The sequence below is a fragment of the Zonotrichia albicollis genome, chromosome 8 (genome assembly GCF_047830755.1).
Source record: "Zonotrichia albicollis isolate bZonAlb1 chromosome 8, bZonAlb1.hap1, whole genome shotgun sequence".
Taxonomy (NCBI): Eukaryota; Metazoa; Chordata; class Aves; order Passeriformes; family Passerellidae; genus Zonotrichia; species Zonotrichia albicollis.
Window position 1 is genome coordinate 22,643,874 of NC_133826.1, and position 27,877 is coordinate 22,671,750.

At 40.0% G+C, this 27,877-nt stretch overlaps 1 protein-coding gene across 1 annotated transcript; it reads right to left on the reverse strand.

The window, feature by feature from the left end:
* Positions 1-62: 62 nt before the first annotated feature.
* On the reverse strand, positions 63-27,564 carry CFH (complement factor H). The gene is made up of 24 exons (XM_014267103.3): positions 27,349-27,564; positions 23,393-23,578; positions 21,526-21,631; positions 20,742-20,818; positions 18,963-19,157; positions 16,634-16,804; positions 15,016-15,195; positions 13,377-13,577; positions 11,954-12,124; positions 11,434-11,610; positions 10,389-10,565; positions 10,058-10,231; positions 8,701-8,883; positions 7,901-8,083; positions 7,194-7,376; positions 5,826-6,005; positions 5,221-5,427; positions 4,416-4,601; positions 3,553-3,729; positions 2,412-2,588; positions 1,786-1,968; positions 1,032-1,232; positions 578-772; positions 63-435 (listed from the first exon to the last, which is right to left on the reverse strand). Coding segments are annotated over exons 1-24 (3,933 nt in total). The 5' UTR covers positions 27,410-27,564; the 3' UTR covers positions 63-433.
* Positions 27,565-27,877: the final 313 nt, after the last annotated feature.

Below are 27,877 nucleotides of genomic sequence, written 5' to 3' on the forward strand. Positions count from 1 at the left end.
AGCAAGTGCATAGAGAAGAAAGTAGGAACAGACAAGGCTAAATATGCTTTGTGTGCTGATAATCAAATTAACTGTCATCTTTAATTCTTGTCTCAGTATGCCACCAAAGCCAGCCTGTTTTCAGGCCACAATTATTAATAAAATAACAGTGAGATCAGGAAAGAATGGATAAAATGTAAGCACAACCCTTTTCTGCATAAAATGTAAATACGTTTACAAAACTAGATCTAATATGGATAATATGCAAAGACAACCATCCAGTAATAAAACCAAGAACAAATTCCAAGACAGAATTGGCTAAGCTGCAAACAAAGCACAGCAAAATGGGAAACACCAGGAAAAGTTGAGCTCAAGTCAGGAGATTGGTTGAGGTCTCTGTCATTGCTGCAGCTGGGCTCTCTCATGTCATTTCCTTTTACCCAAACAACAACAATTCTGTGTAAAGAGAAAAAAAGGGGAAAAGGCATCAATACCAATCCTGACAGACTCCAGGGGCTCCTCAGAGCAGTGAACAGGAAATGTCAGCAGAACTGCCTCCTACAGCCTGTGCCCCGTGTCTTTGGCAGCAAGCACTTACACTGACACTGAGGATATGGAATCACTCCATCCAGGCACTGGGTGCTGAAACTCTGCCTCTGGGAAGCCGGCCGGAAGTAGGGCTTGCACTCAAACACAACAGGGTCCCCTGAGCCATAGTGAGGGCTTGACTGCCTGGGTGACTGCAACTGAATGTTGTTTGCTTCCATAGTGTCCCTATCCAGAAAACAGTTCCCTGCGGAAAAATAATTCTGTTATTTGCCTGTCAATCTCACACTGGACAACTGATGCTCTGTTGGGACCCCCTGTGAGTGCCCCAGGTGCCCTTTCCCCAGCTCAGGTGTGCTGGGCAATGACATCCTGAGGACACTGCCCCTCTATTCCTGCAGCTCCCACACCCTGGCTCACAGCCAGGAAAGCCAAGGGCTTTCTGCTTCCCTTCAGCACTAAAAATGCAACAACAGAGCAGCAAAGGCAAAGAGGGGATTACTTACTTCCCAGTGTGCACAATGGGTAGTTCAGTGTTCCCTCCACACACTGGACTCTGAAGTTGGGACTACTTGGATGTTTCAAATATCCTGGTTTACAGCGGAACTGGATAAAGTCACCCGATGTGGAGTACAGCTTGGCTAGGCCACCCCATTTCAGCTCAATATTGTTTCTGTCCATATCTTCCTTTGATGCTGTACAGGCCACTTGAAAAAGTCAAGAAAAGAATTGTCAGTACTTCATACAGACACACCACATGCTTTGCTCCTAGAGCCTACAGAAGTCCTTCACATCAAAGACGCTTCCAAGTGTGCTCTGACCCTCTGTTACTTGCAACAGAAAAGACATTCACACCCAAGCTAAAGGGGAAAAAAAAGCCTTGGGAGAAGCCTTGTCACACTGCCAGTCACGCAGGGGAAGAATGAAGCACAGGTGGGGAAGACACCAAACACCAATGAACTTCCCCATATATATTTTTGAGAGATCCCTCCTTCCCTTCTGCTCTGTACTTCTCTAAATTTGTTTTCTCATCACAGAGGCACTCCTGGTTTTCCCCAGCACTGACACTCATTCAGACCCATCCTCCTGGCCCACAAGCTGAATTTTAGCAGCAACTCCTTTGAGACAAAAGGAGGATGCGCTGCCAATTTGCCCTGCCAGCATTTCAGTCCCAGCACCAGTGCCGCCCTCAGGGTCTCAGAAGAAGACAAGAGGAGCAGTCACACAGCCTTTGGCCCCCCAGCACATGCTTCAACCTACCCCGGCAAATTGGGGGGTCTGTCCACTGCCCATTGCGACAGGTGATTGTAGGAGATCCTTCCAGGATATAGAAATCTGGGCATTTGTACTCCACAGTATCACCTTCTTGATATTCTAGCAAGGGGAAGTGAAGAAGCTCTCCACTTTGAATAACTGGAGGTGTGCCACATCTCCCAGCTTGTCCTGAAAGAAATTTCCCAATCAGAGAGGAAGTTCAGCTGCAGAGAAGGTCTGGTCAGAAATACCACCCACACTATCTTGGCACTACTTAGAGAAGTGGAGTAAAGCAGAGAACCAAACAGCTGGCAGGAGCAAGAGTTTCTCATTTCTCCAAAGTTCAGGCTCACAACTGCCAGCTCATCCCCTCTGAGCACAGTTTAAGTGCTTGCAGCTGTCCTGCATAAGGTGTGGCACTTGGCCCACTTGAGTGAAGCCACCTGGGTACCTCAGCTTGGTAAATTCACCCCATCTGAACAGAGACCTGGGGAATGGCCTGTCTTGTTCTGAGTGTGCCAGAGCCATGGCAGCTGTGCACCGTGAGGGCACTGAGATGCTAAATGACAATGAGGCAGCTTCATGATGCTGTCACTGACAGGAGGCTGAATGGAGAGACAGAGAGAAGTTACCTTTGCATGTTGGCAGCTCTGTCCAGGTCCCATTTTTGCACACTACAGTAGAAGGCCCAGTCATCTTAAAATTTTTCCAGCACTGATAATTTGCACTCTCTCCAGGCATATACTTTGACTTTCTAATACCATCAATGCTACCACCAGCAATTTGTCGAGGAGGATCACATCTCACATCTGAAAAAAACCACGGCTGCAGTCACCTTTCCAGTTATTAAGATGTTCATCTATACAACCACAAGTGAAAGGAATTAGCCTTGTTACAATTTCTGTACAGATTTTCTGCCTCAGGTGGGTCAGAGGAGTTCACCATGGGGGAAGCAATGAGGTGTGGCAGTGGCAGCAGAACACTGTTTGGGACTCTCAGGAGATGTCAGGGTCAATGAGAGTTTCTAGAGAAAGACAGTATTTCTGTACTTATATACAAAAACCACACCAGCCTTGTCATTCCCTGGGGAGCCCTGGCCTTCCTGGAAACCACAGGGGTAGCAGCCAAACAGATTCCCTGCTGGAGTGCAGAGCTCTCCAGTAGAGGGCTGGCCATGCTGCAGGAGCTTGTCAGCCTGGGCTGCTCAGGGCTGGGTAAGCTCAGCCAGCTCCACGGAGCTGTGCTCACCCTGCAGCCACAGATTGAAATGGGGGACTCTGGAGCATTCCTGAGTGTTCCTTGTCACAGGAACAATCTTTCCACTTCCATGGCCCTAGCAGATCTCACATGGTTTAGATCTGGGGCTCTGCTAGGTTTTGCATTGGCCAGAGTGGAGGACTGCAGAAGAAGAGCTGCTTCTCTGTCCTACTGCTGCTTCCATTCAGCTTCAAACACAAGAGAGAAGCCCTTAGGTGTGTGTCCACTGAAAGTCACTGAAGTGACAGCCACTGGGGAAATACCAACAGCATACAGGAGAATGACAGAGCAGCACATCTTAGGCCCTGCTGCTTCAGGAACATTTTTTGCTATTGAAAATATTCAATATCTGTAGAAGCATCAAGTTTAATTAAATTTCTGTGCAAGGAAGCAATAGCAAGTTCAAAGCTGGGGTAGCCAAAGAAAACAAGTAAAAAAGGCAAAGTCTTCAGAGTATTTCAGTAGAGAACTGGTTGCCTCTACGCTAACAGGCAAGGTGAAAGCACAGATTCCTACCTCTGCAAACTGGGGCTTCTGACCATTGACCATTTGAGCAAAGGATGTAATTTGCACCCATCATCTGGAAGTTCCTTTCACACTGATAGTGCACCCTGGCGCCGGGCAGGTACCTCTCCTGAGGAGCGTCTGCCATGCGCGCGTCGGGGATCTCCGGCGCAGCTCCACAGCTGACATCTGCAGAGAGAGGGATTGCAGTGAGAGACACAAAACCCACAGCACTCTGGCATTCCAGAGCTCCTGGTGGGCAACACAAAACTCACACATTACTACATTCCAGAGCTCCTGGTGGGCAAAAAGCACTTTGAGGAATGCACACCATTTTCTAAAGGTAGAAAAAGAAGGTTTATTCTGATATATTATATGGTTTATTCTGCAATGCTTCAGCACCCAGTAGTGTTTGCCTATAAAAACTAAAAAGAGAGGTCACAGAGATCAGCCAGCTGTGCTGCACAGCATCGTGTGCCACTAGTTTGGAAAGTAACACAATTTATTTACTATTTGAAGGTGCTTGTCAGCAACTGACATGCTAGTGATGTGAAAATAAGACCCATTGCCCCAGAGCTATCTGCTCCTTTGCAGCCAGGATGCTGGACTCCTCCCTAATATCTGCCTGCTTGACTTCAAGAGAGCCAGGATTCAGCTACCAGCTCCAGCCCATGGGGAGATTATTGCTTTGTTGATCTACCCTGCTTGTCGTTTTCCAGAAGCCAGAAAAATAGGTGTGGTAGCAGCCCATTCAAAGCAAGTCACCTGTTGGCTCTATTGGCCTGACTCACCTGCATGACCAAGTAAAAATTATCTTAATTCACAACATGAAATGCTAAGAAGGATCATGGATTACTTAGAAGTAGAACCCATACCTCTACAGAAGGGTGAACTGGAAGGTGATGTCCAATTTCCCTTCCTGCAGAAAATTTCAGGGGAACCAACAATCTGGAACCCTGGACCACACTGGTAGCGAACTGTTTCACCAGGCTCATAAGATTCTCTCTTTCTGCCTTCAAACTGAGCATTGGCAACTTTTGGAACACTTCCACACGGCATTTCTGAAAAGATAACAGAAATCTGATGTGTGTGATACACATTGAAGAAGTGTACTTACTGCATCGAACAGGTGCTCTGGAGAGCTATTTCTAACATCAGCACAACCATCTGCTAACAGTGGATTATATAATTATAATTAGTTAATAAATGTATAAAAGGTAGCATACAGAAGATTAAAGAAATCATTCTCCCAAATATACAGACTTCAGCTGCTGAAACACTCCAATTCTCTTTCTAAACATGCCAGAATGTTTTACCAGAGGCCTTTGTCCCTTGCTACCCTGACGCGATTTCCAGCCCTGAGGCACCACAGCCACTTTTAGTCACCAGTGGACTCTGGAAAAGAGATCTTTGGATCAGGAGGATATGCCTAGGACTTATCTGGGAGAGATATGAACTGAGCAAAGACTACAAGAATATTAAGGAATACTTAAAAACTAAGCTGCATTAAGGATGTCAGTTTTGCATCCAATCAAGATTGTTCTGAAGACATCCATGATGGAAGATTCCACAGCAAAATATGAAGTAGACAAATGCACTTTTAATGATCCATCTCCAGTTTACAATTCTTTCCAGTTAATTCTGAAACGTACTTCAAAAAAAAGTAATTTTTGATATTACCCAAACATGAAGGAGCTGCAGTCCAGTTTCCCATAGAGCAACTTCTCTCTGTTGGTCCCTTTAACATGTATCCAGAACGACAAACATACTTAAGTCTAGCACCAGCCAGATACATTGTTTTCCCTTCTCTTTCAATTCTTAAGTTTGGATTTTCAAGCCTGGGAGCATCAGCATATTCTACAGATTCTGGTGGCAAACATGGTTTTTCTAAAAAACACAGACAACACAGAAAAACAATAATGCAAGAAAATCAATATTGCAACTGTAACTAAGTAATAAATAATTTACAGAATCGAGGACATTATTTGAGGCCTCCAGTCAAAACTGAGACTCTGTTAGGCAATATACTAAACAAAAAAATAAGCACACAGCTCTTGAGGGACTACCTGAAAATTGTATATGCCATCTCAGATAAGTCTGTGTAAATGAAAAAACTGCAGTTGTTTGCACCTTTTTAGCAACTTATGTTCTACTGCTTTCCTGCAGTTCCCTGTCCATGGAAATCTTAGGTAAGTTACAGCAGCTTCTCTTGCTCATGATGACTGCAGATGAGTAACACAGACATTCATAACAAAATGATGGAAAAGAAATGTGCCAGTACTGACCCTCACAGTGAGGTGGTGATTGCCATTTCCCATCTATACAGGTTATGTCCTTTGTACCGACGAGCTGGAAACCGACAGGACATGAAAAAAATGCTTTACTCCCAATCCTGAAGTTTCTTCCTGCTGTTGTCTGCTGAGTTCCAGGGACCTGAGGTGGAGGTGGGCACACATTCTTCTCAGCTGAGGACACATATTTATGTTACAATAGAACAAAAAAAAGTGTAGCAGTTCAGCAGAGATTACAACACAAACAACTAAACCAACACTGGTGCTAGATAACTCCAATAGCTATCTCAAACTTTGATTAATACTATGATCATTTGGCTCTGCTTCAGAAACAGCAGAGTTGCCTTCAGCTGCTCATATGCTTTCAGAGTCATAGAAAAGACTGTCACAGCTGTCTACACCGAGCTAAGACGGAGTTTCTTGTAGTCCTTCCTTTCTTTCTCACACAGCTGCACACTCTTTTGTGCTTCTCCTCTCTCTATAATGAACTCCTTTAGGAAAATTGAACCAAAGTCTGGAGTTTTGTTTTTTCTTCAGACTAAGCTGATAGAGCTAAATGAGAAAGCTAAAAGAAAAGAAAAAAATAGGCTAAATTTTTTCCACTCCAAGAATGAAGGACTCTTTCTGCCAAAGGAAAGAAAAAGGGAGAGAATGAGGTAGATGTAGGACAGAGATCTGAGGAGCCTTTCAGAGCTTGGTGTCTTGCTCCTAGTGGTTCCAGAAAACTGAGGAACAGACAGTGATTGCCATACTTTTCCCACTTCAAATGTGGTATAACCAAAGTGAGAAATGAGGTAATGGTTGTTTTACAATCACGCTTTCTACAGACAATATCCTGTTCTGCCATGCATAAAGGCAGCCCTGAAGACATTGACCTCTGGTGTGTTACATATGGGCAGCCTCCTCTGGGTCTGTGCTTTTTCACTGGCTAACTCAGCTTTTTTGTCATAGTTGCACTAGGAGGGAGTTGGAAAATGGAGGGAAAAAATAGACAAGAAAAACTTTGAAGGTTTAGAGGAAATAAAGGAACTTTGACTGGAGCTTGAGCTACGTGCTCTCTGTTTTGCATTGGGGTAAAGCCTTTTGAAGAATTAAGCTTAAACTTATCATTGCATCTTTTCTCACATCAGAAGTGCCAGCAACAACCATTCCAATTGTCAGAGTAGAGAGCATTATGTCTGCCTTACTAAAGTGGTGCATCTTTAAACCTATTACCTGATCCATTGATGGCCGCAACCACCCTTGATATAACCAAGTAAACCTTTCTATTTCAGCCTAAGGATACAGCAGTGCTAAGAATCCTTCATAATGAGCATTTATCATGCCCGCATCAAAAGAAATGGTCCAAAGGTAAGAACGCACCTGTACATGCAATCTCTGGTGTCCATCTCCCAGACACACAAGTTGCCTGTTTAACATTTTCATCATTTAATGGACATTTATAACGTATAACTTTTTGGAACCCAGTCTTCCTTCTTGACATGGAATAGTGGCCAGAGTACACCAGCAAAACATCCTCTGGAATTACACATTGAGGGAATGCATCTGAAAAAAAATAAAAAGAGCTTAAAAAATAGATTTAGATCCTACAATATATATAATGATGAAGATGTCATCATTTGTACAGAAGTTCCATGTGAACTTGAGGAAGAACTTTACTGGGTGGGTGCTTGAGCAGGGAGGTTGGACCAGCTGACCCACTGGGGCCCTTCCAACCTTACTCATTCTGTCACTCCGTGAGAGGACTAATCCACATAAAAGTGGTTATGGTGGGACAAGCTTAACAAGTTAACATTGGCTATTAACATTACTTTTAATTCCTTTTAATAATTGACTTTAACCACTGGACAAATGTCTATTTCTTTCCCTTTACAAAGCTGTAGATGCAGATTCTTTCCAGGATGAAGGACTTGCTTCCATTTAAAAGGAGTAAATTAAAACCACTCAGTTTTGATGCATTAAACTCTAGCATGTCTGGCTACATACTGATGGCTGAAGTCCATTTTGTAGTCAAATTTTGTATGCAACTATATTACACTCACATCGGAAATATTATGGAAACAGATTACCAGCACAAACAGGTAAAGGCTTCCATTCTCCATTAAGACATTTTATTTTCATTTGCTCAGTATTGTCAGAGCCTGGTTTACATGTACAAGTTACTTCATCCCCATGTGAATACTGGGCCTGGTCCGCCTGATGCAGAACAACATTCGGGATAGAGGAAGGTGAGTCACAGGGCATTTTGTCTTCTGTTGAAAAGAGAAAAAGTATTCCATAATAATACAGGAATCACATATCAATAGCTGAAAAAAAACCTTAAAATAACTATATTTGCATTTAGTGAACCAAACCTACACCCACTAATTGTAGCAACTAAATTTCAACACAGCTGGGGTATGTATATCTTTTAGCCAGTTTGCTAAATTGCTTTCCTGCTTTTTCCCTTCTTTTTCCAACACTGGCATGATCCACAGGTAGTTCCAGTTCACACTACAGAGTAAGGAAAACTTCAATTAATTCAAGTCACCTAAATCACTGGCTGTGATCAGTCAAAATTATAATTGATCATACACCTGCACATTCATAATGTTTCAGTCAGAATTATTACAAATAATTCTGACTGAAACCATTGTAGGGTCTCTTACAGGACTGCAGAACTGTCACCTCTCCATGACATCTGCAGTTCTGCTACAGCAGTAGTGACAGCACAAGGTAATGGCTTGTCATGCAATTTTATTTTGTTATTTTCTTACTTTGAACAGAACATTACATCTGCTAATACATATTTTTAATTGTGAAAATATCTATGAGGTAATAGACTGCAGAGAATTACAGACTTGTCAGAAGTAAGAGCTGTGTAGCTTACCAATGCAGGAGGGAGGAGTTGACCACTGTCCATCAGCACATTCTATTTCCTTTGATCCAACCAACTTAAATTCGCTGTTACATTCATATTGCTTTGTGGCCCCATGCTGGTAGTGTTCCACAGAGCCACCAACAATTATTCCACTGGGAATTTCAGGGGGAGCTCCACAGCCTTTGACACTCACTGAAATCAAGAGATCAAGTCTATGCTCTGAACTCAGTACTTTCACCACAATTATATGTTAAGTGCAACATAAACCATATTGAATGTATCAATTAAAGTGAAGGAAAAGCAGAGAAACAGGTTAAACAGGTGATTGATTTATGCCTTTGAATGTCTGGATTTGTGCTGGGCTGTAGATCACAAACAGATACATATGACCAGGTTCACTCTTGTCTCTCACTTCCATGCACTGTCAATGCCTGCTCTGAGAAAAATGTTTGATAAAACCAACCCCGTTTTAAGGGAAAAGTAAAAAAAGTGTAACAAGAATGGTAACTTCAGTATTCTTGAAAGAAAATAAGAAAATTGATAATTCTGCAAGGAATAACCTATGTCCTAAAAATCACCCAGAAAAAAACTCCAAAAAAACAAACCCAAAACAAACAACACCACAACAACAACAAACACACACAAAACAAAACAGACAAACAAACCCAAACAAAGCCCTCCATACACACTGTATATTAAAGGAATTCACTTTTGATGCAGTGAGTGGAACTCCTATTAAGGGAGCTTAAAATGTTCCTGAGTTAAAGAGCCAAATATATGAAACAGACTTGCTTTTAAATGCAAAAGAGTGTGAGCAAAAAGGACGACAGAGTAAAAATCACCAAAAAAGTAATTGAGTGGGAGGTCCCTTTTTTCTTTTAACCTTTCTGAAAGCTGATGTACCTCATGAAAGGGCTCAGCACCAGCAACACAAAGCTCTTCTCAGATGCCAGGAAGTTGTGTGCTAAATTAAGAACACTAAGTAAAGGGATGCATATTTTCCTGCTGTATGAATGTACTCATCCTACTATGTGAAATTAAGAATTTCATGGGAAAATCCTTCACCGGGTTTCTTTTTTCTTTTTTGGGTCCAGGTCTGTGTCACCTCCAAAACCATTTTTTTCCTTCAATTTTGTATGATCAGAAAAAAAAGAGCACAGGGTGCATTATCTGATAAGTATCAATATTAAAATGCCGAAACCAGGACCTTTGGAATACAGTAAGAGAGGACACTACTCAAATTAATCATTCCTATACTGCACATTATTTATGAAGTTGTGAACAAGTTTTCAACGTTAAAGTCAATAACCTGATTAATATTTTGTGCAAGCCATTTACCAGCTCAGTTTCAGTATTGCAGAATTACCTTGACACGCTGGTGGTGATGGAAACCATCCAAAGTGGTAGCACTGAGAAGAGGCAGATCCCACCCTTACGTAGTTTTTTGCACAGGTAAATGTCACAACAGCTCCACTGTGGTATTTACCCCGTTTGGGAGAGAAATTCCCATTTCTCAATGGCAGCAACATACATTCGATTTCTGTAGAGAAAAAATATTTTAACATATAGTGGACAACCTACAGAAAGTACATGAAATGCTACTGGTTAGAACAAAACCAAAGGAAGGCTTAAAGAAAAAAAGGTTCACAGAGTATATACAGAGAGTGACAGTGATTAGCAAACACAAAAATATTCACCACGACACTCAGGTTCTGGACTCCATTCTCCATTTTTGCCACATGTTGTGGTATCAGTTGGCATGTTATTTGGAGTCCTGTATCCCTCCAAACATGAATACTCAATTGTATCTTCAGGCAGGAACACAGTTTTATTTGTGTAGGGAATCAAAATGTTCTCTGGTGCTTTACATGATTCTGTAGAATAAAACAAAGTTAGTGAATTTAGTTACCCAGAAACACTGCCCTTTGGAAGTATCATCCCTGTAGGTATATTTGAAATATCAGTAATTCTACATTGTCTGAATATTATTGTAGAATATGCAGCATATTCACATATTATCTATTGTATTAATCTTCCAGATTTTGTCTAGAAGTAATTTTTAGGGTAAATATTTCATCCTTAGATTCAATTATTTCCTTTAGCTACATATTATTATCATTATCAGTATTATCATTAATATAAGTTTAGGTCTCATAGCAAATGGTTTGTCCTGCTGTTCCCATGGTCAGTTGTGAGTCAGAAAAAAGCCACAAAATCCTAGGTAAAGGCAGTCTGAAATAAAAGGACAAGATAAAATAGTAGCTAAAGTTGGTCAATATTACGACCAACATATAACAATACAAGATTAAGTCTCCAACTGTACTACACCTGGTTCAGGAGAGGAAGGAACTTTGAAATAATGAACCCTCTTTGTCTTCAGTTTTGTCACATTTAAATAAAGTTCTTGGTGGAATGCCTTGGTTCACAGATGTTGCTTCATAAACTGAGAGTAAATTTGGGGAAATGTACCTTGTATCAGGGAAGAACCACTGAAGAGGTCAGTGATTACCATTAACTCAGCGCTAAAGAAATCCAAGAAGATATTTTCTCTCTATTTCTTGGAGCCTGAGAGAGGCTAATCTCTGGAGAATCAGCTCTCTATCTGAGTGTCCCTCTGCCCATTAAGAAACCTCTACAAGTCAAAGTGACAAATCTGTGAGGCCCGAGAACATCACAGAATACCATGACCACAGGACACACTGGTGACAATGACAGGGAGCCCTGAAACCTTTTCCTACTCACTGATGCACTTTGGAGGTGGAGTCCAGCCGCTCTCTTTGCACTGTGTGTGTCCTAATTCTTGTCCTTCTGGAGTCACAAACCCAGCGTGACAGGCATACAGGATCTCCTCCTTTAAATTGAATGTTCTCTTATCTGAGTTCAAATAGCCATTCTCAACAATGATATCCTGGCACTTTTCTGAAAGAAAGAGACAAGATTTCTTCCAAGTAAAGCACTGCCAAGCTACATGCATAAAAATCAGAGCAGAAGGATGACAAGAGAAGCAGCAGTAGGATTGAGAAAATTGTTTAATACATGGTCAACTGAATATATTTTTAATTCCATACATTGTTAATACATGATGCTTAATATGTAATTTAAATGAATGGAAGTCTTGGTTGGATGTTTCAGACCTATATTCTGAGAGAAAACTTCTGTAGTATGTTAAATCATTTTGTGAAGGAGAGTCTTCATTTTCAGAAATTACTGCTACAGCAAATAGTTTTAGCTAGAAACCTCACCAAAGTGTAAGCACACTCACTTTTACGGGTGCACCTGGGAGGAGGTGCCCAGCCATTCCTGGTGCATGTGACCTCGTTGTGCTGAGCCTGGAAGTCGGGGTGGCAGGTGTATCCGACTCTGTCACCTTCCATGAAATAACTGTTCCTGTACAGGAAATAACCGCCTACCAGCTGTCCAGTGAAGCATGTTTCTAAAGGAGGAAGGAAAGTACATTTAACCACACAAGTTTCTACAGTAAGAACTGAGGGAAATGAATCCTTAAGAACTGTTACTAACAAACAGGCCTCCAAGCACTTTTCTGTAGCCTTGTGTCACAAAAAGACACTCGTGTGCAAATCTGAATGAAGCAGTGTTTTGTTTCAGTGCCTTGTGGTTAATGGACCACAAGATCAGAACTGGAAGCTGCTACATAAAGTAATAAGAGGTGGCCTAGTAACCAAAAATCTCTTACTCATCGTTCAACAAGCAAGCTTGGCTCACTTCAGTGCTTCTCACATCGGTTTGCTCTCGTTCGTCTCTAAAATGTTGGTGCATGCCCAGAGTGAACTCCAGCATTTGCCTCCAGGAGATTTTATCATTCTGTGGAAGTGTAGCAGCCTCTCAAACCAGCTCTAGAGATTTTAGCAACAGCTTAGCACGCTGGCTCTAAGGCCTCCTGTCCCCAAGAACCCAGACACAAGGCAGATGGCTGAAGAGATGCTATACTGTGTTACCTGAGTGCCTACTCCTTTCCTCCAGGCAGGGCTCCACTCATCTCCTGCACTGAGCACCACTCCACTGAGGGCAATGAGGAAAGAGCAACCTTTTGTAGTCCACTTTTGTGCCCTACCAGTAGGTAGGTACTTTGCTGTGACTGAAGATGTGTGAGAGGAGGCCTCATCTCGCTGCTTTAGATTAATTTTAAGTCCAATTAATTTTAAATTGGAATCAGTGTATCTGGTTCTCTTGCTGTTACCATGATCCATTTCAGCTTATTGCAAAAGTGTGACACCTTTTCAGCTCTAAAATTCAGTTTTCCAAAGGAACCAGGCAATACTTTTCAGAGAAGATGAAGACTAAGTGCCAAAGTGCCCAAGCCACAGAAGGGAGAATATATTTACATAGAGTAGAAACTTTGTGTGTGCAGCAGTAGTGCAGATGAAAGTATATACTTTCATATTACCAGAAGCCAGAGAGGAGGAAGGTTTATATATATTTCTTAGTCTTATGAATATTTTCAGGAGTAAGCAATCTTCAAAATCCAAAAGCATGATATCTGAGTGTCCCCAGGTGACATTTTGTGCTCTGCAGATAGGAAGACAGTCTGGGTGCAGTTCCAGGGGTCACCTAAAGCAGTTTGACTTTCAGCAACTGTTTTGTCTTGTGTTCCATCAGAACAAGTTCTGCTGCAAAGATCTTTGATAATTAACCCAGAATTGAGTATATAGTGGAAATGTACTTACTCAGACATTTTGGCTCTGGAAACCAGCCCCTTTCAGTACAGGTAATTTGAGACCAGTAATGTCCAGTGGGGGTTGAATAGCCACTGAGGCAGCGGTATTGTACAGTCTGTCCAAATCTTTTTGGAAAGTAATAGTCTTTATAGTACTCATGTGAATCAGTTAATTTGCCATTTTCTATAGGTGGGTATTCACACGGCTTCCCTTGAAACAGAATGGAACAGCAACAATATCAATACATGCACGATAAAAATCTCAGGACACAACTCAGATTCAGCTTCATCATCTGAGAATTTTCAGAAATGGACAGAACCAGGACTGCACACCCTGGAAGATGGTAAGGAGTGCAGGAACAACCACACTCTGCTTCTGGGGCCTTTGCCTACAGCTGTGTTACTTCCCTCCATTCCATTGCAACCAGCAGAAATCCAGCCAGCACTCTCTGCAGACTCCTGAGGGTGATTTGTGGGACCAAAAGTTAGTATTCATTGTACAGTGAGATGGCACTGGAGAGAGTCTTGATTAAATTTACTATTCTGACCATAAAGGGAGCCCAGTCATCTGGCTCAGGTATAGAAACTGAACTGTGAACTCTTAACATTGAGATGACTCCTGCCACCTCCATTTATAACTTTAGGGCTCCTGCACCAAAAGCTCTTCCTGACTCTTTTCATTTTTATTTTAAAGCTGCAGCATTCTAATTTTCTTCTCTTGGTTCCACAAAATAACTGATCCTTTCCAGGGAAAAGTCCAGGATAGAAGGAGGAGATTCTCAGAAACTTCCATTCAAGTTTACCCAGGCTCCTCCCAAATGTTCTGACCCAGAGTCTACATGCCAGGGCAGAGCAGACAATTCAATTATGAGTGAAGTGGGCTCAGAATGACACCTGAATTTTAGAACCCAACTGATAAGAGAAAACTCAGATACTAAAAGAACATGTTTCAGAAATAGCTCTAATCATCTTATCCAAAGGTTCCTTTACAAGACTGATTTCATCAGGGCTTCTCTCACATTTGAAGTTTTATTTTCAGTGACCAAAGATGAAAGAGTGTTAAATTTTGAAACTACCCGCTAATTTATATATTTGGTTTTTTTATACAGTGCCTACTGGGCAAAACTATCATTGCAGTTATGGGAAGTTTAACCCAAGAAATAACTCATCAACCATCAAGAATCCCTTGCTTTGTTATCTGACAGGCTATAAAATAGATAAAATCCTGTGACTGTCCATAACATCAAATTACAAGTAAAAATCTAGAGCTGTGATACTAGAAGGAAAGGTATTTTCCAATCATTACCTGTGGTTTGGCTACTTTAAACTCCCCATGTCCTCTAACCCTGACTGGGATGCTATTCCTCCGGTGGAGCACAAACCTTCCTGACAGTGAGCTGACTGTAGCCCATTTTAACAGATTTGCAAATACAGTAAGAGGTAATATGGGTGTTAATAAACACAATGTAAATCTGGATTACACCATTGTTTTTACAGGTGATTTTTCTAAACCATCAAATTAAGCTTTACAGTACAAAGAAAAAAAATAAGCAACTATCATATTTAATGCTGCTCAAATTTTGCTCTTATTTTCTCTGAGATACTTCCAACAATTCCACATTGTAACTTTACTGATGAGAGCTACTTACGGACACAAGCTGGTTCAGGCACCCAGCCATTCTTGGTGCATTCAGCTGTGCTTCTGCCAGTTATTGCTTTAAAATGAAACCCATCATCACACTCTACTGTGATTGTATTACCCACTGTGTACTTGTCTTTTTGAGGTATAAAGTTCCCAGAGGAAATTACTGGAGGAGAGCATACAATTTCTAAATAAAAACAGGGGAAAAAAAAGATTATGTTTAAATTTATTGCATAAGTTCTTGTTTCCATACTATATTGGCCATAACTGTATAAAATTGTTAAAAAAGGTGTTTCTTAGAAGCGTGTGGTTCTGTAAGAGAAGAGTGACAGCTGTTACTGATGTCATGTTAATTAGAAGATTAAAACTTAATTGCAAACAGAATGGTTAGAGAAAGAACTGGAAGCCATCAAACCAAACCTAATTTTTTCCTTTAGATCTGCAGCTGGGTTTTGCTGGGCTTGTTTATGGACATTGTCCCAAAGGAGGACAATTTCACTGGCAAGTCCTAAATGCAGAAATAATTATACTTGACTACGAACAGATCATTCAAAGGTTGTGTGATTAAGATTAGTGTCCTTCAGTGACACTGGAAGTACTTCAACAACTGAAAAAGGTCAAGAATATTATTCTAAAAACTCAAGATACCTTCATGCTCAAAGAAGTCAGGCTAACAGATTTATAAACTCCTGTCTTTGGGGGTTTTGTGTCTTCTTCGAGTTCAGAAAATATCACCAGCACCCTGAGGGCTGGGAGGGGATGACTGTAAGGTAAGCACGAGTTGGTGCTGCTGTGGTGTGGGGGTGGGTGAATCAGTTTTCATGCACGCCCTGTTGGACCCTCTAGGTCCAGAGATACACCCAGTAGGATCCAGAACCATTGTCTGAGTACACCTCAAGTAACAGAGCCCAGCATATGAGTGTCCTTTTGTTTGGCACTCCTTAAAAGCAGTATGTTGTCAAACTGTTGGCAATGCACATTAACTAATGACATTACTAATCTTGAATCAGAAAGGTCAAAAACTGAGTGGGTTCCAAGACTGACAACAAGTCTTTATTTCTAAAGGAGTCTTTCTGGAAGAAGTCCCAGGAAGGTGGGTGGTGCATAAAATCCTATCATGTTGCCCTGTTGCCAACATTTTTTTCCCAGTTTCAAGATTTTGGCAATTTCTTGAAGAAAATTCAAGGCACTGATAAATTCTCCAAAATTTCATGAAACTATTTCAGTTGGGATATGACATGCATATTCAGAGATTTAAATACAGCCTTTAAGTGCTGTAATTGAAGCAAAATCCATGACCCATAGGGCTGATGTCAAACAGGACTAGCCTCAGGAATTATGGATTTGTCACATGAACTGCTCAGAAGGCATTTGAGAGTTAAAAAAAAATAGGGACCTTTAGCATTGTAAATATATGAATTTGTAGAGATTCTCAAGATTCTGGTTTTGCTCCTGCTCTTTATGGAAAACTCTTATCCAGTTCTTTGGGCCCCTCAGCACTTAATCCTTCCAGTTTTCATGGATATTGGATGTGGATGGATTATTTTGTCATGAATGAACTTTTTAATCTCTAAAATTACTTCCAAACCCAACTAAAGTGCAAAACTACTTTAGGGAAGACTGACCAGTGCAATAGGGAGGTGGATTCCATCCTGATGCAGTGCACAGTGCATCTGCTTTGCTCCCATATTTGTATCCTTCTTCACAGAAAAACTGCAGTAGCTCATTTTCCTTGTAAGACTTCCTTGGAGAACGGACATATCCATGAAGAATTTCTGGCACATCACAGTTAATTTCTGAAATTGATACAGACAAAAATTCACATATTTTAATTTTTAGTTGCTCAGGATAAATTTCTATTAAAATAAAATTTAGGTTGGTTTTTTTTGGTTTGGTCTGGTTTTTTGGGTTTTTTTTGGGGGGGTGTAGGGGGGTTAATTTGAATTCACAAAAACTTTTGCCTTTGGAAGTTGTTTGGAACTTATTTGAGCATTTATTTGATTCTGAGTTCCAGGTGGAAAATGTGGTGTAGCATAACTTCAATTGCAAATTGGTTCATGAGACAGATTTCAGGGCTTTGATTTGTACTTTAATGGATTTAGAATCAAGAGATAAGGCAGAAGACATTCCAAAATAAGACATGAGGGTAGCTGAAATTTAGGATTTTCTATTTTTCAGATAATTTTTTTGTAATTTCCAACAGACCTATTGTGCTCTCAAAGCCAGTAGGCTATTAGTTAAATCAAGATATCAAAAGGAGAAAAGAATTTAAAGTATCTGAAAATTGATACTAGAATGCTTCATATCTATAAGAAAACATCAATGTTCCCAGTTCCTTGCCAAACCAAATAAAACCACCATGATCTTGCAGTTTCCTAAAAATGCATTCATAAAGCCAGAAGATATTCAATGTTTTGTTTCTGAGGTCACAGAACAGGACACCAAAGAGTTCTCTTGGATTTTTTACTAAATTTACTTTGTGTTTAAAATGAAATATTGCTCATGAGAACGGTCATTGTTTAACGAAATTCACTATATTCTGGAAATGTTACAAGCATAAATATTTAATTTCACTTCAGGCTGTACAAAACACAGTAAATGGGGGTTTCTAAGCAGCAAAAACCAGTACTGGAATTGTGAACAAGCCATAAATATATTTGCCATCCTGACATGTATTCTGCTCTTCTAAACACATACTTCATGATCAAATAACATAGAAATAATCTAAGAAACTTGATGTGCTGAATATTTAAGTGTTGGTTGCCATAATCTTCCTGGGACTCATTCTCATACCCTGACAATCCAAACCCATCCATTCTTTTTTCAGAAACTGGGAGGAATAATCCCATCCACCAGTGCAGGCAGGGCAGTGTGGGATTGACTGGCTGAAAAGCAGTTTTGCAGAAAAAAAAAGTTGGTGGTCCTGATGGACAGGTTGGACAGGGGCCAGCAGTGGGCCCTTGCAGCAAAGAAAACACTCTTGGCTCCACAGGAAAAGCCAAGGCCAAAGGAGGGGATGCTGCCCCTCCACATCTCTGCAGGGCAGAACTCCCAGCAGAGGAAGATCAGGACTTAGTGGAGCAGATCCAGTCAAGGACAGGAGGATAATTAAGGAATTGGAAAAACTGACAGATAGAGAGAGAGGTTTAAGAGAGTCTGGAGCAAGGAAAGCTCGGGGGAGGAGGGCAATCTGTTTTACATGAGTCAATTCCTGGCTCCAGTGGGGCAGGCAGAAGCAAAGGTCACTGGCCACTAGCCATACAGTGAGAAGCAATGGGCACCAAATGAAACACAGGAAATGCCACTGCTAAGTTTTCACTAAAGAGAGTTCAACCACTGCAATGGGAAACTGTGCATTTCCATCTTTGGAGATATCCAAAGCTGACTGAACATGTTTTTGAGCAACTTGCCCCAGCTAATTGCTTTGAGGGACCTTCAGAAGTCCCACACCACCTCACTGACTCTGGGGTTCTGTGAAAACTAAACACAAACCTTCCAACTTTTCCAAACACATTAGTGTGAGGAAAGAAAAATCTAACTTTTTTTTTTAATTCTATGTACCCTAAGAATTAAAATCCTACTTGTTAACTAAACTTGGTTTACACAGATTCAGAGTTGTTTCTGATTACTTTAGTTAAATCAACACTGAACTGGTTGACTCTTATGCGGACATATCAAAGAATTTGTGTGCAGCCTGGCAAAATATACAGCTTGTAGGAAAAATATGGAACAAACAGATGCTCCATTATCCTAGAAATTAGTATCCAATACGATCATATTTCTCTTTCTTAACTTACTTTTTCATATTATGCACTGGAGATTTTTTACACACACTAAGCTAAGTTGCTGTGAGAGAAAGTGAAAACTTTGTGGCTTCCCATGCGGTGGCCATGATTTAGGAGTCTGTGAGAACAAAGCATCTTAATGACACAGAGTCAATAGTGTTCTTTTTACCTTTGCACTGAGGCACATCGCTGCTCCATTCTCCATTAGCAGAGCAAACAATTTCTTTAGTTCCAACAAGCTTGTATTTTGCATTACATTCAAAATTTACAACCTGGCCAAAGGAATATTCTTGGCCTAGCTCAAATGCACCAGTCATAATTATCCTTCCATTTTCAGGTTCTTGTACAGGTAAACACTTTATCACTGGAAAAAAAAAAAAAAACCAAGGAAAGGAAAAAAAGTAATTTTGATGTCTGTAAAATAAGCTGACACACAAAAAAGTTAAAATACAGAAAAATCACTGTAATTTCTTTACACATATAAAAAAAAATAAGACAAAGCATCCACTGAATTAGATGATCTCACCCAACCTAAATTATTGTTAGCTGAGCCTTGATTGACACCATTAAAATTTGCCAAAATCAGTTGACTTCGCTTAGAGTTGTGCCAAACTGAGTTTGCTATGGACAGTTTGCTATCTGGAACAGTGCTGAATTACACACTGCCTACAATAGTGTGTAATTAGCTAAAATTCTAATTCAGTTCAGTTATTACCAAAAATTCTCATTAAGGATATCAAAGCAATTATGTTACTAAAGTAAACAAACACATTGGCAGACATTAATTAGAGCTCTTGTATCTCCCAGTTATGTACCTGTAGAAAAAAAAAAGAATTAACTTATCTCATCAGATATGTCTTATTAAGGGGGGAAATGACTATCAAAGCTCATTCTTAGATGCTTCCATGGATATCACTGAGCAGGTACAAAAGTGGATTTTGTTTTGTTTACCAAAGCTGCTTCTCTCTGACATTTGCCATCTTTGAAGTCATCTGCCTTTTCCATGAGCTCATATTCTGTCTCATGGGTTCTTCACATTTAGGGCACTCTACAAATTCTTTCTTTATTTAATTCAGTGAAAACTCAACCATGACAGAAATAACTTAGGAGGACTTTGAAACTGAAGTATCTTGATGAGACATGACAAAAATGTTGGAAACCCTTGCTCCATATGGTGCAGACAGACCTCAATACCTAAGTGTGAGTGCCCTCAAAATCCAGTAAACTAAACGCAAAGTATCTAAATCCACAGAAATATTAAACCACAGACAACAAACTCTTGTCAAGATATCTACTTTTATTTGATCTTAGAGACCCTTTCCTGACATCAGATGCTTAACCCAAACAAAAATGTCACTGCTGCCCACATATGTTAAAATAAAGCAGTTAAAAATTATCCTTGTGAAGAGCAGGAACCTTATTTTCATGATCATACAGGCTTGAAACTGGTGAAAAGGTTCTAAAACCATAATCTGAGCCATCCAGTCTATTAAGTCTTGATGTCTCTGTCCCCCCTGCTCTCACTCTGGCTTACTGAATGTCTTCCTCATTAGTATGCTAATAGGGAGACCTTAACAAAATCTTAATGCTTAGGATGTTTACAAGGATGGAGGAGGAAAGTAGCTAAAAAACACACAAACCTTCACACTGGCTTGAAACTCATCATCCCAAACGCCATTGGCAACCATGTTTTGTAGGCAGCTATTCTGTCAGGGCTTTTGGGGGAGAGCTTTAAGCCTGTCTGGAAGTGACAGGACTCCACTTTGGGAAGGGTTTTTAACAAAAGCCAAAAAGAGCTGAGAAGTCACTGTAAGAGCTTCTCTGCTGCCTAACTCGACTTTAAACATAGGTGAATTAATACTAGTAAAGGAATCACAGACTATTTTAGATAGCATCAGACAGATAAAAAGACAATTTAATAGAGAATTTAATGTCAAGCTCCATTTACCTTCACAGTGAGGGATGTCATTGCTCCATCCATCTGCCTGACACTCACGGTAATTCCTTTGGCTGAGCATCTGGTACCTTACCAAATAAAAGGCAAAAAATGCTAAAATACACTTTCATTATGTGACAGAAACAACAGTGCTGCTGTTTTTGAAGCAGAGGAAGATGGCTTCAGGTGTTCCAGCATAGAATAACCAAAATGTGACAGCACTGAGTAGTATTTTACCTGTATTTTCCCTATGTGCTGTCTTTTGATTGCACATGGAAAAATTTCAAATCAAATCAGAGAGTAGGAAGGAGCAAGGAAGAAGGCTTCTTCATTACAGAGACAGAGAGCTTTGGCTACATAACAAATGCACTCAGAGGAGGGACAGCTACTCTGAAAAGACAGTGAGGAACTGAAGGGATTAAGGAGAATATTGATTTTTGGAACTCTCTTGTGGAACTCAGGCTAGATTCCAGTAAGATAACAACTGCAAAAGCATGGCTAAAGCACTGTACCAAAGCTGATTTGCTTTTCAGGAGGAAAATACCCAGACACAAGCACAATAATACCATGTATTTGACTTGCTGCAGTTTTCAGTGGAGAAGATAGATAGAGAATTTCTTTCAAGCATTTAGTGAAGACACGTGAGTCTGCCAGAAATGTCTTCCTTCAAACATTTTTACAACATGTAAGCAAGCATTAAATATTAATAAACTGTATTACAGAGAATAAATGTATAACTGACAGTATAATTAACACCTTATGTTAATTCTCATACATTGAATTAAATGAGTATTACCCATCATTACATCTGTACTCAACTCTGGCACCAAAAACAAATTCAGTTCCACTGGTAAGTTCAAAGAAACCAAAGTCAGTGTCTCCAGGATGTCCACAGGGCTTATCTGGTTGAAAAAAAAAAAAAGGGGAAAAGCCTTACTTACACCCTACATAGACAAGGGAAAATGAGAAAGACAGCATTTTTCCAGTAATTAGTAGTGAGTATGGTCTTTCGGAGTTTCAAAAATTCGGAAATGTTCAGCAGAAGTTTGATTAACATCTCCTTTTTATCACTATTTTCATAGTTTTCAATGATAACATACTAGAGTATGCTTATTCAAAAAAAACAAAACCAACCTACCTGCAACAAACCCCAAACCACAAATCAGGATGTTTTATTCCTTTAAAAAGGCTGAACTCATATTCAATTTTATGACAAATTTATGGCAATTTTCATACAATTTGTGACATAATCTGCACCAAGGCCTCCAGTAGAGAATCCATTCACAATCAAAAATGAAATTTCCTGAATTCTGTTGGGGACTGTGCTGAGTGAAGTAGGGTGACCAAAGGCACAGGAGTTATTTTTGGTCCTTATGCCTGCTGCTGAAAGCTCCCCACAGGACTTTCCTTATGGCCTGGCCCTAGCTCTTTGCTTTGGATTCCCAAAAGAGTGGAAAAGATGAACACTCTCACTCATCCTCTTCTGATCTCATAACATGGACTGCAAAATAAACTGCACAGCTGAAACCTATCACCCCTCCTCAGCAGAAATCTTTCCTGATTCTTGTCAAGCAAGGCAATTTAATTCTTGGGGCCTACCAACATCCTCCGTTTTTACCAACAAAGATGTGTTTGAGCAGGCCCCAAAGCTGCTGCAGGGGGATTCAGGGGAAATGGCAGCTCCTGATCAGTGTTTGTGCCCCTGTCCTGCCGAGGGACCCCCAGGCTGAGCAGAGCATCCCCTCCTCTCCCCAGGCGCTCCGTGCCGGTGGCAGCCCTGCTCACTGGGTGGCAGCATTTGCTAAAACATCCTGCAAACCAAATTCTGGAAGGGCTCTGTTCACTCACTGCTTACGCAACGAAATCTGAACACTGAGACAGACGCTCAGTCAAAAATGTAAAAAAAGCTATTAGTGACTTAATAATTCTTACTCATGGTGTGTATTAATCTCTCTCTGAACACCCAGGACTTATATTCTCAAACCAAATATTTATATTGTACTAGGAAAAATGTTGCATGTTAGATACACAATCATAACCCCTTGTTTCTAAAATTCCTTTGTGTTCAAAGCTCATTTATTACAGAAAAGAAGTATCTACGCGCTAATGATAACAAACTTCAATTTCTTCAATAATAAATTCTGTATGAGAGTGTGTGATACTTGAAAACTCTCAGCACAGTACGCTAGAGATAATAAATAGCAGCTCTCATCCTAATTGTGAATTACAGCTTAAAAGAAAAGGCAGGGAAAATAATTTCCCACTTGCAAGAAATGATATCTTTCATAGAAATAGTTGAATAAGCTGTCTCTTGACTCACATTCAGAAGCCAGGTTTGTGCTTTATCCTGCTTAGACTAAAAATTTTTGAAAGCAAGCTTCTAAGAACTTAATAATTGATTTTAATAATGTAAATTGGGTTAGTAAGGCTGGTCTAGAAGAAGATCTTCTGTAAAGAAAAAAATAAATCCTTTGATCTGGAGAAAAGGAACTTAAAAGAAGTTCCCTTATGCACATATCCTTTTTAAGGTGATATTTTAAAGAGTGCAGAAACAAGTAATTTATGAGTAAAGGTCATAAATTCACAATTTCACATTGACATCACTGGCAAGGCATATGGTCTGCCAGATCAAATGTCTGCAGATGTTTTGCACAAATACTTACTTCTGCATTCTGTCCCTGGGCTCAGCTCCTTCCACACTCCATCAATGCACCGAAACCCAACTCGCCCAACTTTTACATATCCAGGCCGACAATTGTAAATTGCTTGGGTCCCATGGGGATAGGGAGGCTTGTCCCAGGTTTTAGCAGGCACTTCTTTTACTCTCCTAGGAGGAGGTCCTTCACAAGCTAGAAATTTTAAATAAAAACATTGGTGACTGAAGTACATGCTACAAACACCAAAACAATCTTGCAGTAGGAAATGTAGCAAGGGGGCCATTTGTGATGAGTGTTTGCTATTGAATCAGCACAAAATAGGAAAGCGACAAGGATGCACATTTTGCAGGGATGTGACTAGACATTTAGGAGGACACAGGAACAGCCAGGTGCCAAGGAAACATCCAGGACAGCAATGGTTCATTAAACAGATTTTAGTTACACAGCCTGCAGGGAGATCAGTGCCCTGGCTGGGACTGCAGACACCTCCTGCCCTTCCTTGTGCAGCAGCTGCTCCAGGCCTGTCCTCCCACTGCCACAGAGAACAACTCTGGGCACTCTGCAGTCTCCTTTCACACTATTTTCTTCTCCACCCACCACCACCTTTACTGACATTATTTCACACGTCATTTGATTATGTTCTGCCAAACCTCTCACCTTTACAATGCCTAAACTTTCTCTCCAGGCTCAGATCACCTGATATTCCAAAACTTATTTCCTCTTGTTCCTGACTTACAAGTTCCTTGTTACACAATATAATTAATTCTGGGTATTCACTCTGACCTTTAGCTTCCAAGCATAGTTTGGGGAGTGGATGGTGGTGTCTGGTATTTCTTATTAGCTCAATATTATAGAGTCCTTGACCAAAAGCTCCTTTCTGGGCCTCCTTCAGTGCACATGAAATGTACAGCCATGCCCCTATGAACCACAACAAATGAACCTGAATTTATTTTATTAAGAAGTTCCTCAGCACCTTGAGAAAGAGCAAAGTCAGACGAAAGAGGAAAGAAGCAAATGTTGGGAAACTGTTAACGAAACATTAAAGGATTTTGTCAAGAAATAATTGCCCTAATTTCAGCGACTAATTTTCAGGTCTTGGGTGACTGAAATGTACACATTTTGGAAGATGAGGTTTCACCCAGAGTAACGGTCTCTGAACAGCCTAGCTAATTAAATGTAATGAACTCTGTTTTCCATCTGAATGTGAAAGGTGAGCATTCATCAGGAATAAATAACACAAGCCCTGAGGAATAAAGCCTTAGAAAAGGAATGAAATCTCTGTATAGAAAGTAAATGGGAGAAGGAATGTCCACCAGGGAAGGAAATCCTTTGGTGAGTAGATGCATTACTCAGCAGAGACCTGGCACAGGTGTCCTCTCCCCAGTTCAGCTGTAAGTTCACAGGTTTCAGAAAGCAGCAGCACCCTCACTGAAACCTTCCTGTGGGTTACCCAGGTGCTGCCTGGAAATAGGACTGGGGGAAAAATCTTTGGGATCTTTCCTCTGTGAGGGATGTGGAGTTAAAGCTCACTGAACTGCACTGCAGAGATGACACCACACATTAAGTAGCTGATGTGGAAGAAGGTGTATTTTATATGCTCACTTTGTGTTAGAAATCCCAAAGAGTGGAAAGTGAGTTTTACTTGAGTTTACAAAGACACATTGTTGAGAACTCATTTGCTGTATTTCAGTCAGGGGAGTACCAACCAAATTAGAGGCATAATTTTATAAAATGGTTTTAAAAATGGGGGAAAAAAGATTTGCTGCAAAGAAAAAAACACATTATTTGAAACTGTATAGTTTGAAAATAATGGTAATTTTGAGTTTTAATAACTTTAGTTTGGCTCTTTTAAGTAGGCAGAAGAATCAGACAAGCTTTGACAATACTGCTGATGTGCTAAATGAAGAGTGTGCCCACACCCATTTTTTCCAATTACTTTGATTAATATTCTCCCTCCTATGAATGATTACATCTGAATAAAAATTATTGTTCCTGTGCACTAGAGGGTACTAGACTACTCTAAAAAACGTAGGAGAGGCTTTTTTTAGCAAGAAAAGACAGACTCAAATTCTAACAACATTTTTGCAAAATGTAGGAATAAGCAAAATGAACAGGAATCCTCTAGCTGGTTCTTTCAAATGTGTTAAAAATTGTTAGTTTACCCAAAAAGTTCTTTTCAATGGCAAGAAAAAGAATGTTTCTAACTCCACATATTTCTAATTATACCTTGTTTGAATTGGCACTTTCAGTTTGCAAGCTGAGAGCGCACACTGAAATCCATAATTTAAAAACAGGTTATTGAGTACAACGACAGCTTCTCTATTCCTCCCTATGAATTATATCATATATTTATTGCCTGCTGTGCAGAATGCAGCCTCTTGCTCACATTAAACTCCCCTGCCCCCAATTTAAGATAATCTCCTTAGTCTCTTCACCATTACTAAGATTTGCTGGGTCTCGCTGGGTTTTATCTCAACTCTTCCCCACTCCTGCCCTGATGTTAAACTATGAGTGACCATCAAGTGTCAGAGTGTGTGTATGTGAGTCTATATATATGTATCTGTGTATGCAGTTTCTTAGAGGCTGGAGGTGAAGAAATCTGCTGGCAGGTTGTACTTCAAACCTATATGAATTCCACCATGCCCTCACCAATACCAGAGGGGTTTATTTCTATATTAAAAAGCATGCACAGGATGGATACCTTCAAATTCCTTACTGACAGACAGGAGAGCTGGAATTCCTCATTCAGTATTTACATGTGACTTGACCTCAGTTAGAAATAGCTCAAGCTGCTTTTTTGCCAACAATATTCTGTAGCAGCTTCTACAAAGTGCAAGCACAATTACAAATCCAGGTGCAAATGGCTTCCAGTCCTTGTGCAAAACCCAGCTCTCAGAAGACTTTCCACAACTCTCACAGACTTTCAGCAAGAAGCTTAAACAAGAATCCTGCATGACCCTGCATGGTAATAGCTGTCCTGGGTAAATCAAATTTTGCTGCATTCATATTTTTTTCCAATCTCCCTGACCTAAATAAAGCATTGTGAAAACAAAGTGCAAATTCAGGCAAACTTAAGTTTCAAATTCCAGGACTTTTCTGCACTTCTTTGCAAAAAAATGAGACTATTAGTTGCTTTGAGGCAATATTTATTTATATTTAATTAAGATAGTACGTTGTTTTAATTTTCTGACTTTTCAGTTTTTCAAAGTAAAATCCATTGGATCTTTGTGATTAATAAGGTCCTCATAACTTTCAACTGAAATGAAAACCAACCTGAACAGAGCAAAGACATTGCAGCTCAAAACCACACAGCACTCTTTGCACAACACTCTATGCCAAGAAACTCAGACATAAAGCAAACAAATTAAATAACTAAGGATAAAAAATATAAAAACAAATGAAGAAAAATACACTGAAGAGAGAAACAGAAAACACCAGATGTTTCTGAAAAGATACACAGAATACTAGCTACCTCTTCAAACATGAAAAAAGCATACCTGGATATATTTATCTCCTTTCCTAGACTAAAACCAGTCAGTCAATAGATATATTAGAAGTTTTTCAGTCAATGTAGTAATCATTCATCCTCCTCAGATCATCTTACAGGTTATTCCAGACAGACAATAATATTCTATAAATGTGCATTTCTACTTTAATCTACCAGTTGCTTCCTGGATTTAGATATTAGAATAATTAGCAAACATAATTAACAGAAAATCAGTTGTCTGGCTCCAGTTTATAGTGACATAAAGCATTTGAAAAGTTGTGCAACAGATTAATAACAGCAAAATAAATAGGTGAAAAAAAATCCTATGACAGGACACTAAATACTAAAGGTACTAAAAGCTGCCAGAAGAAATGTCAATTATTGTCAGAAGTTCATGAAAAAAAACTACAAAGCCTTTGCATTTTGCTTTAGTTACCACCTTCACACACACTCTCAGAGAGCAGTTAAAGCTTACCTCTTTGTGCAGCACAATGCATCCAACACACGAGCAGAGCTGCATAGCCCAGCAACGACATTCTAGAGATTCAAACCTTCAGCAAACACATCCAGTATTGTGGCCTACTTTTTAATTCATTACTTTGTGCTATTTCCACTGCTTTTTTACTTCACTGGTCCATGGACTGACCTTGCAAAACATTTATACTCTGATTTCAGCAGTCACTTCCCCTAAACCTCTTGCAACACACAAGGGTTTCTTTTTTTTTACCCCCTCTCTGAACCTTGCTAAATGAATAAACAAATGCCTGGCAATTTAGGTCGACACACTCCTTTCCCTGTGGTCTGCTTATTTTTACATCACACATTTTTTCTCATATTTATCCCTTCCATGATCATATAAGGTTATGTCTTTTGATATCTAAAAGTTGTACAAATAAATAATTTTGCAATTCCTTGTGTGTTATATGCTTAGTTAGAAAACACATTCATGTGAACTGTGTGTAAAAATGAACTTCTCTACACATACAATTCCAAATATAGGTTGC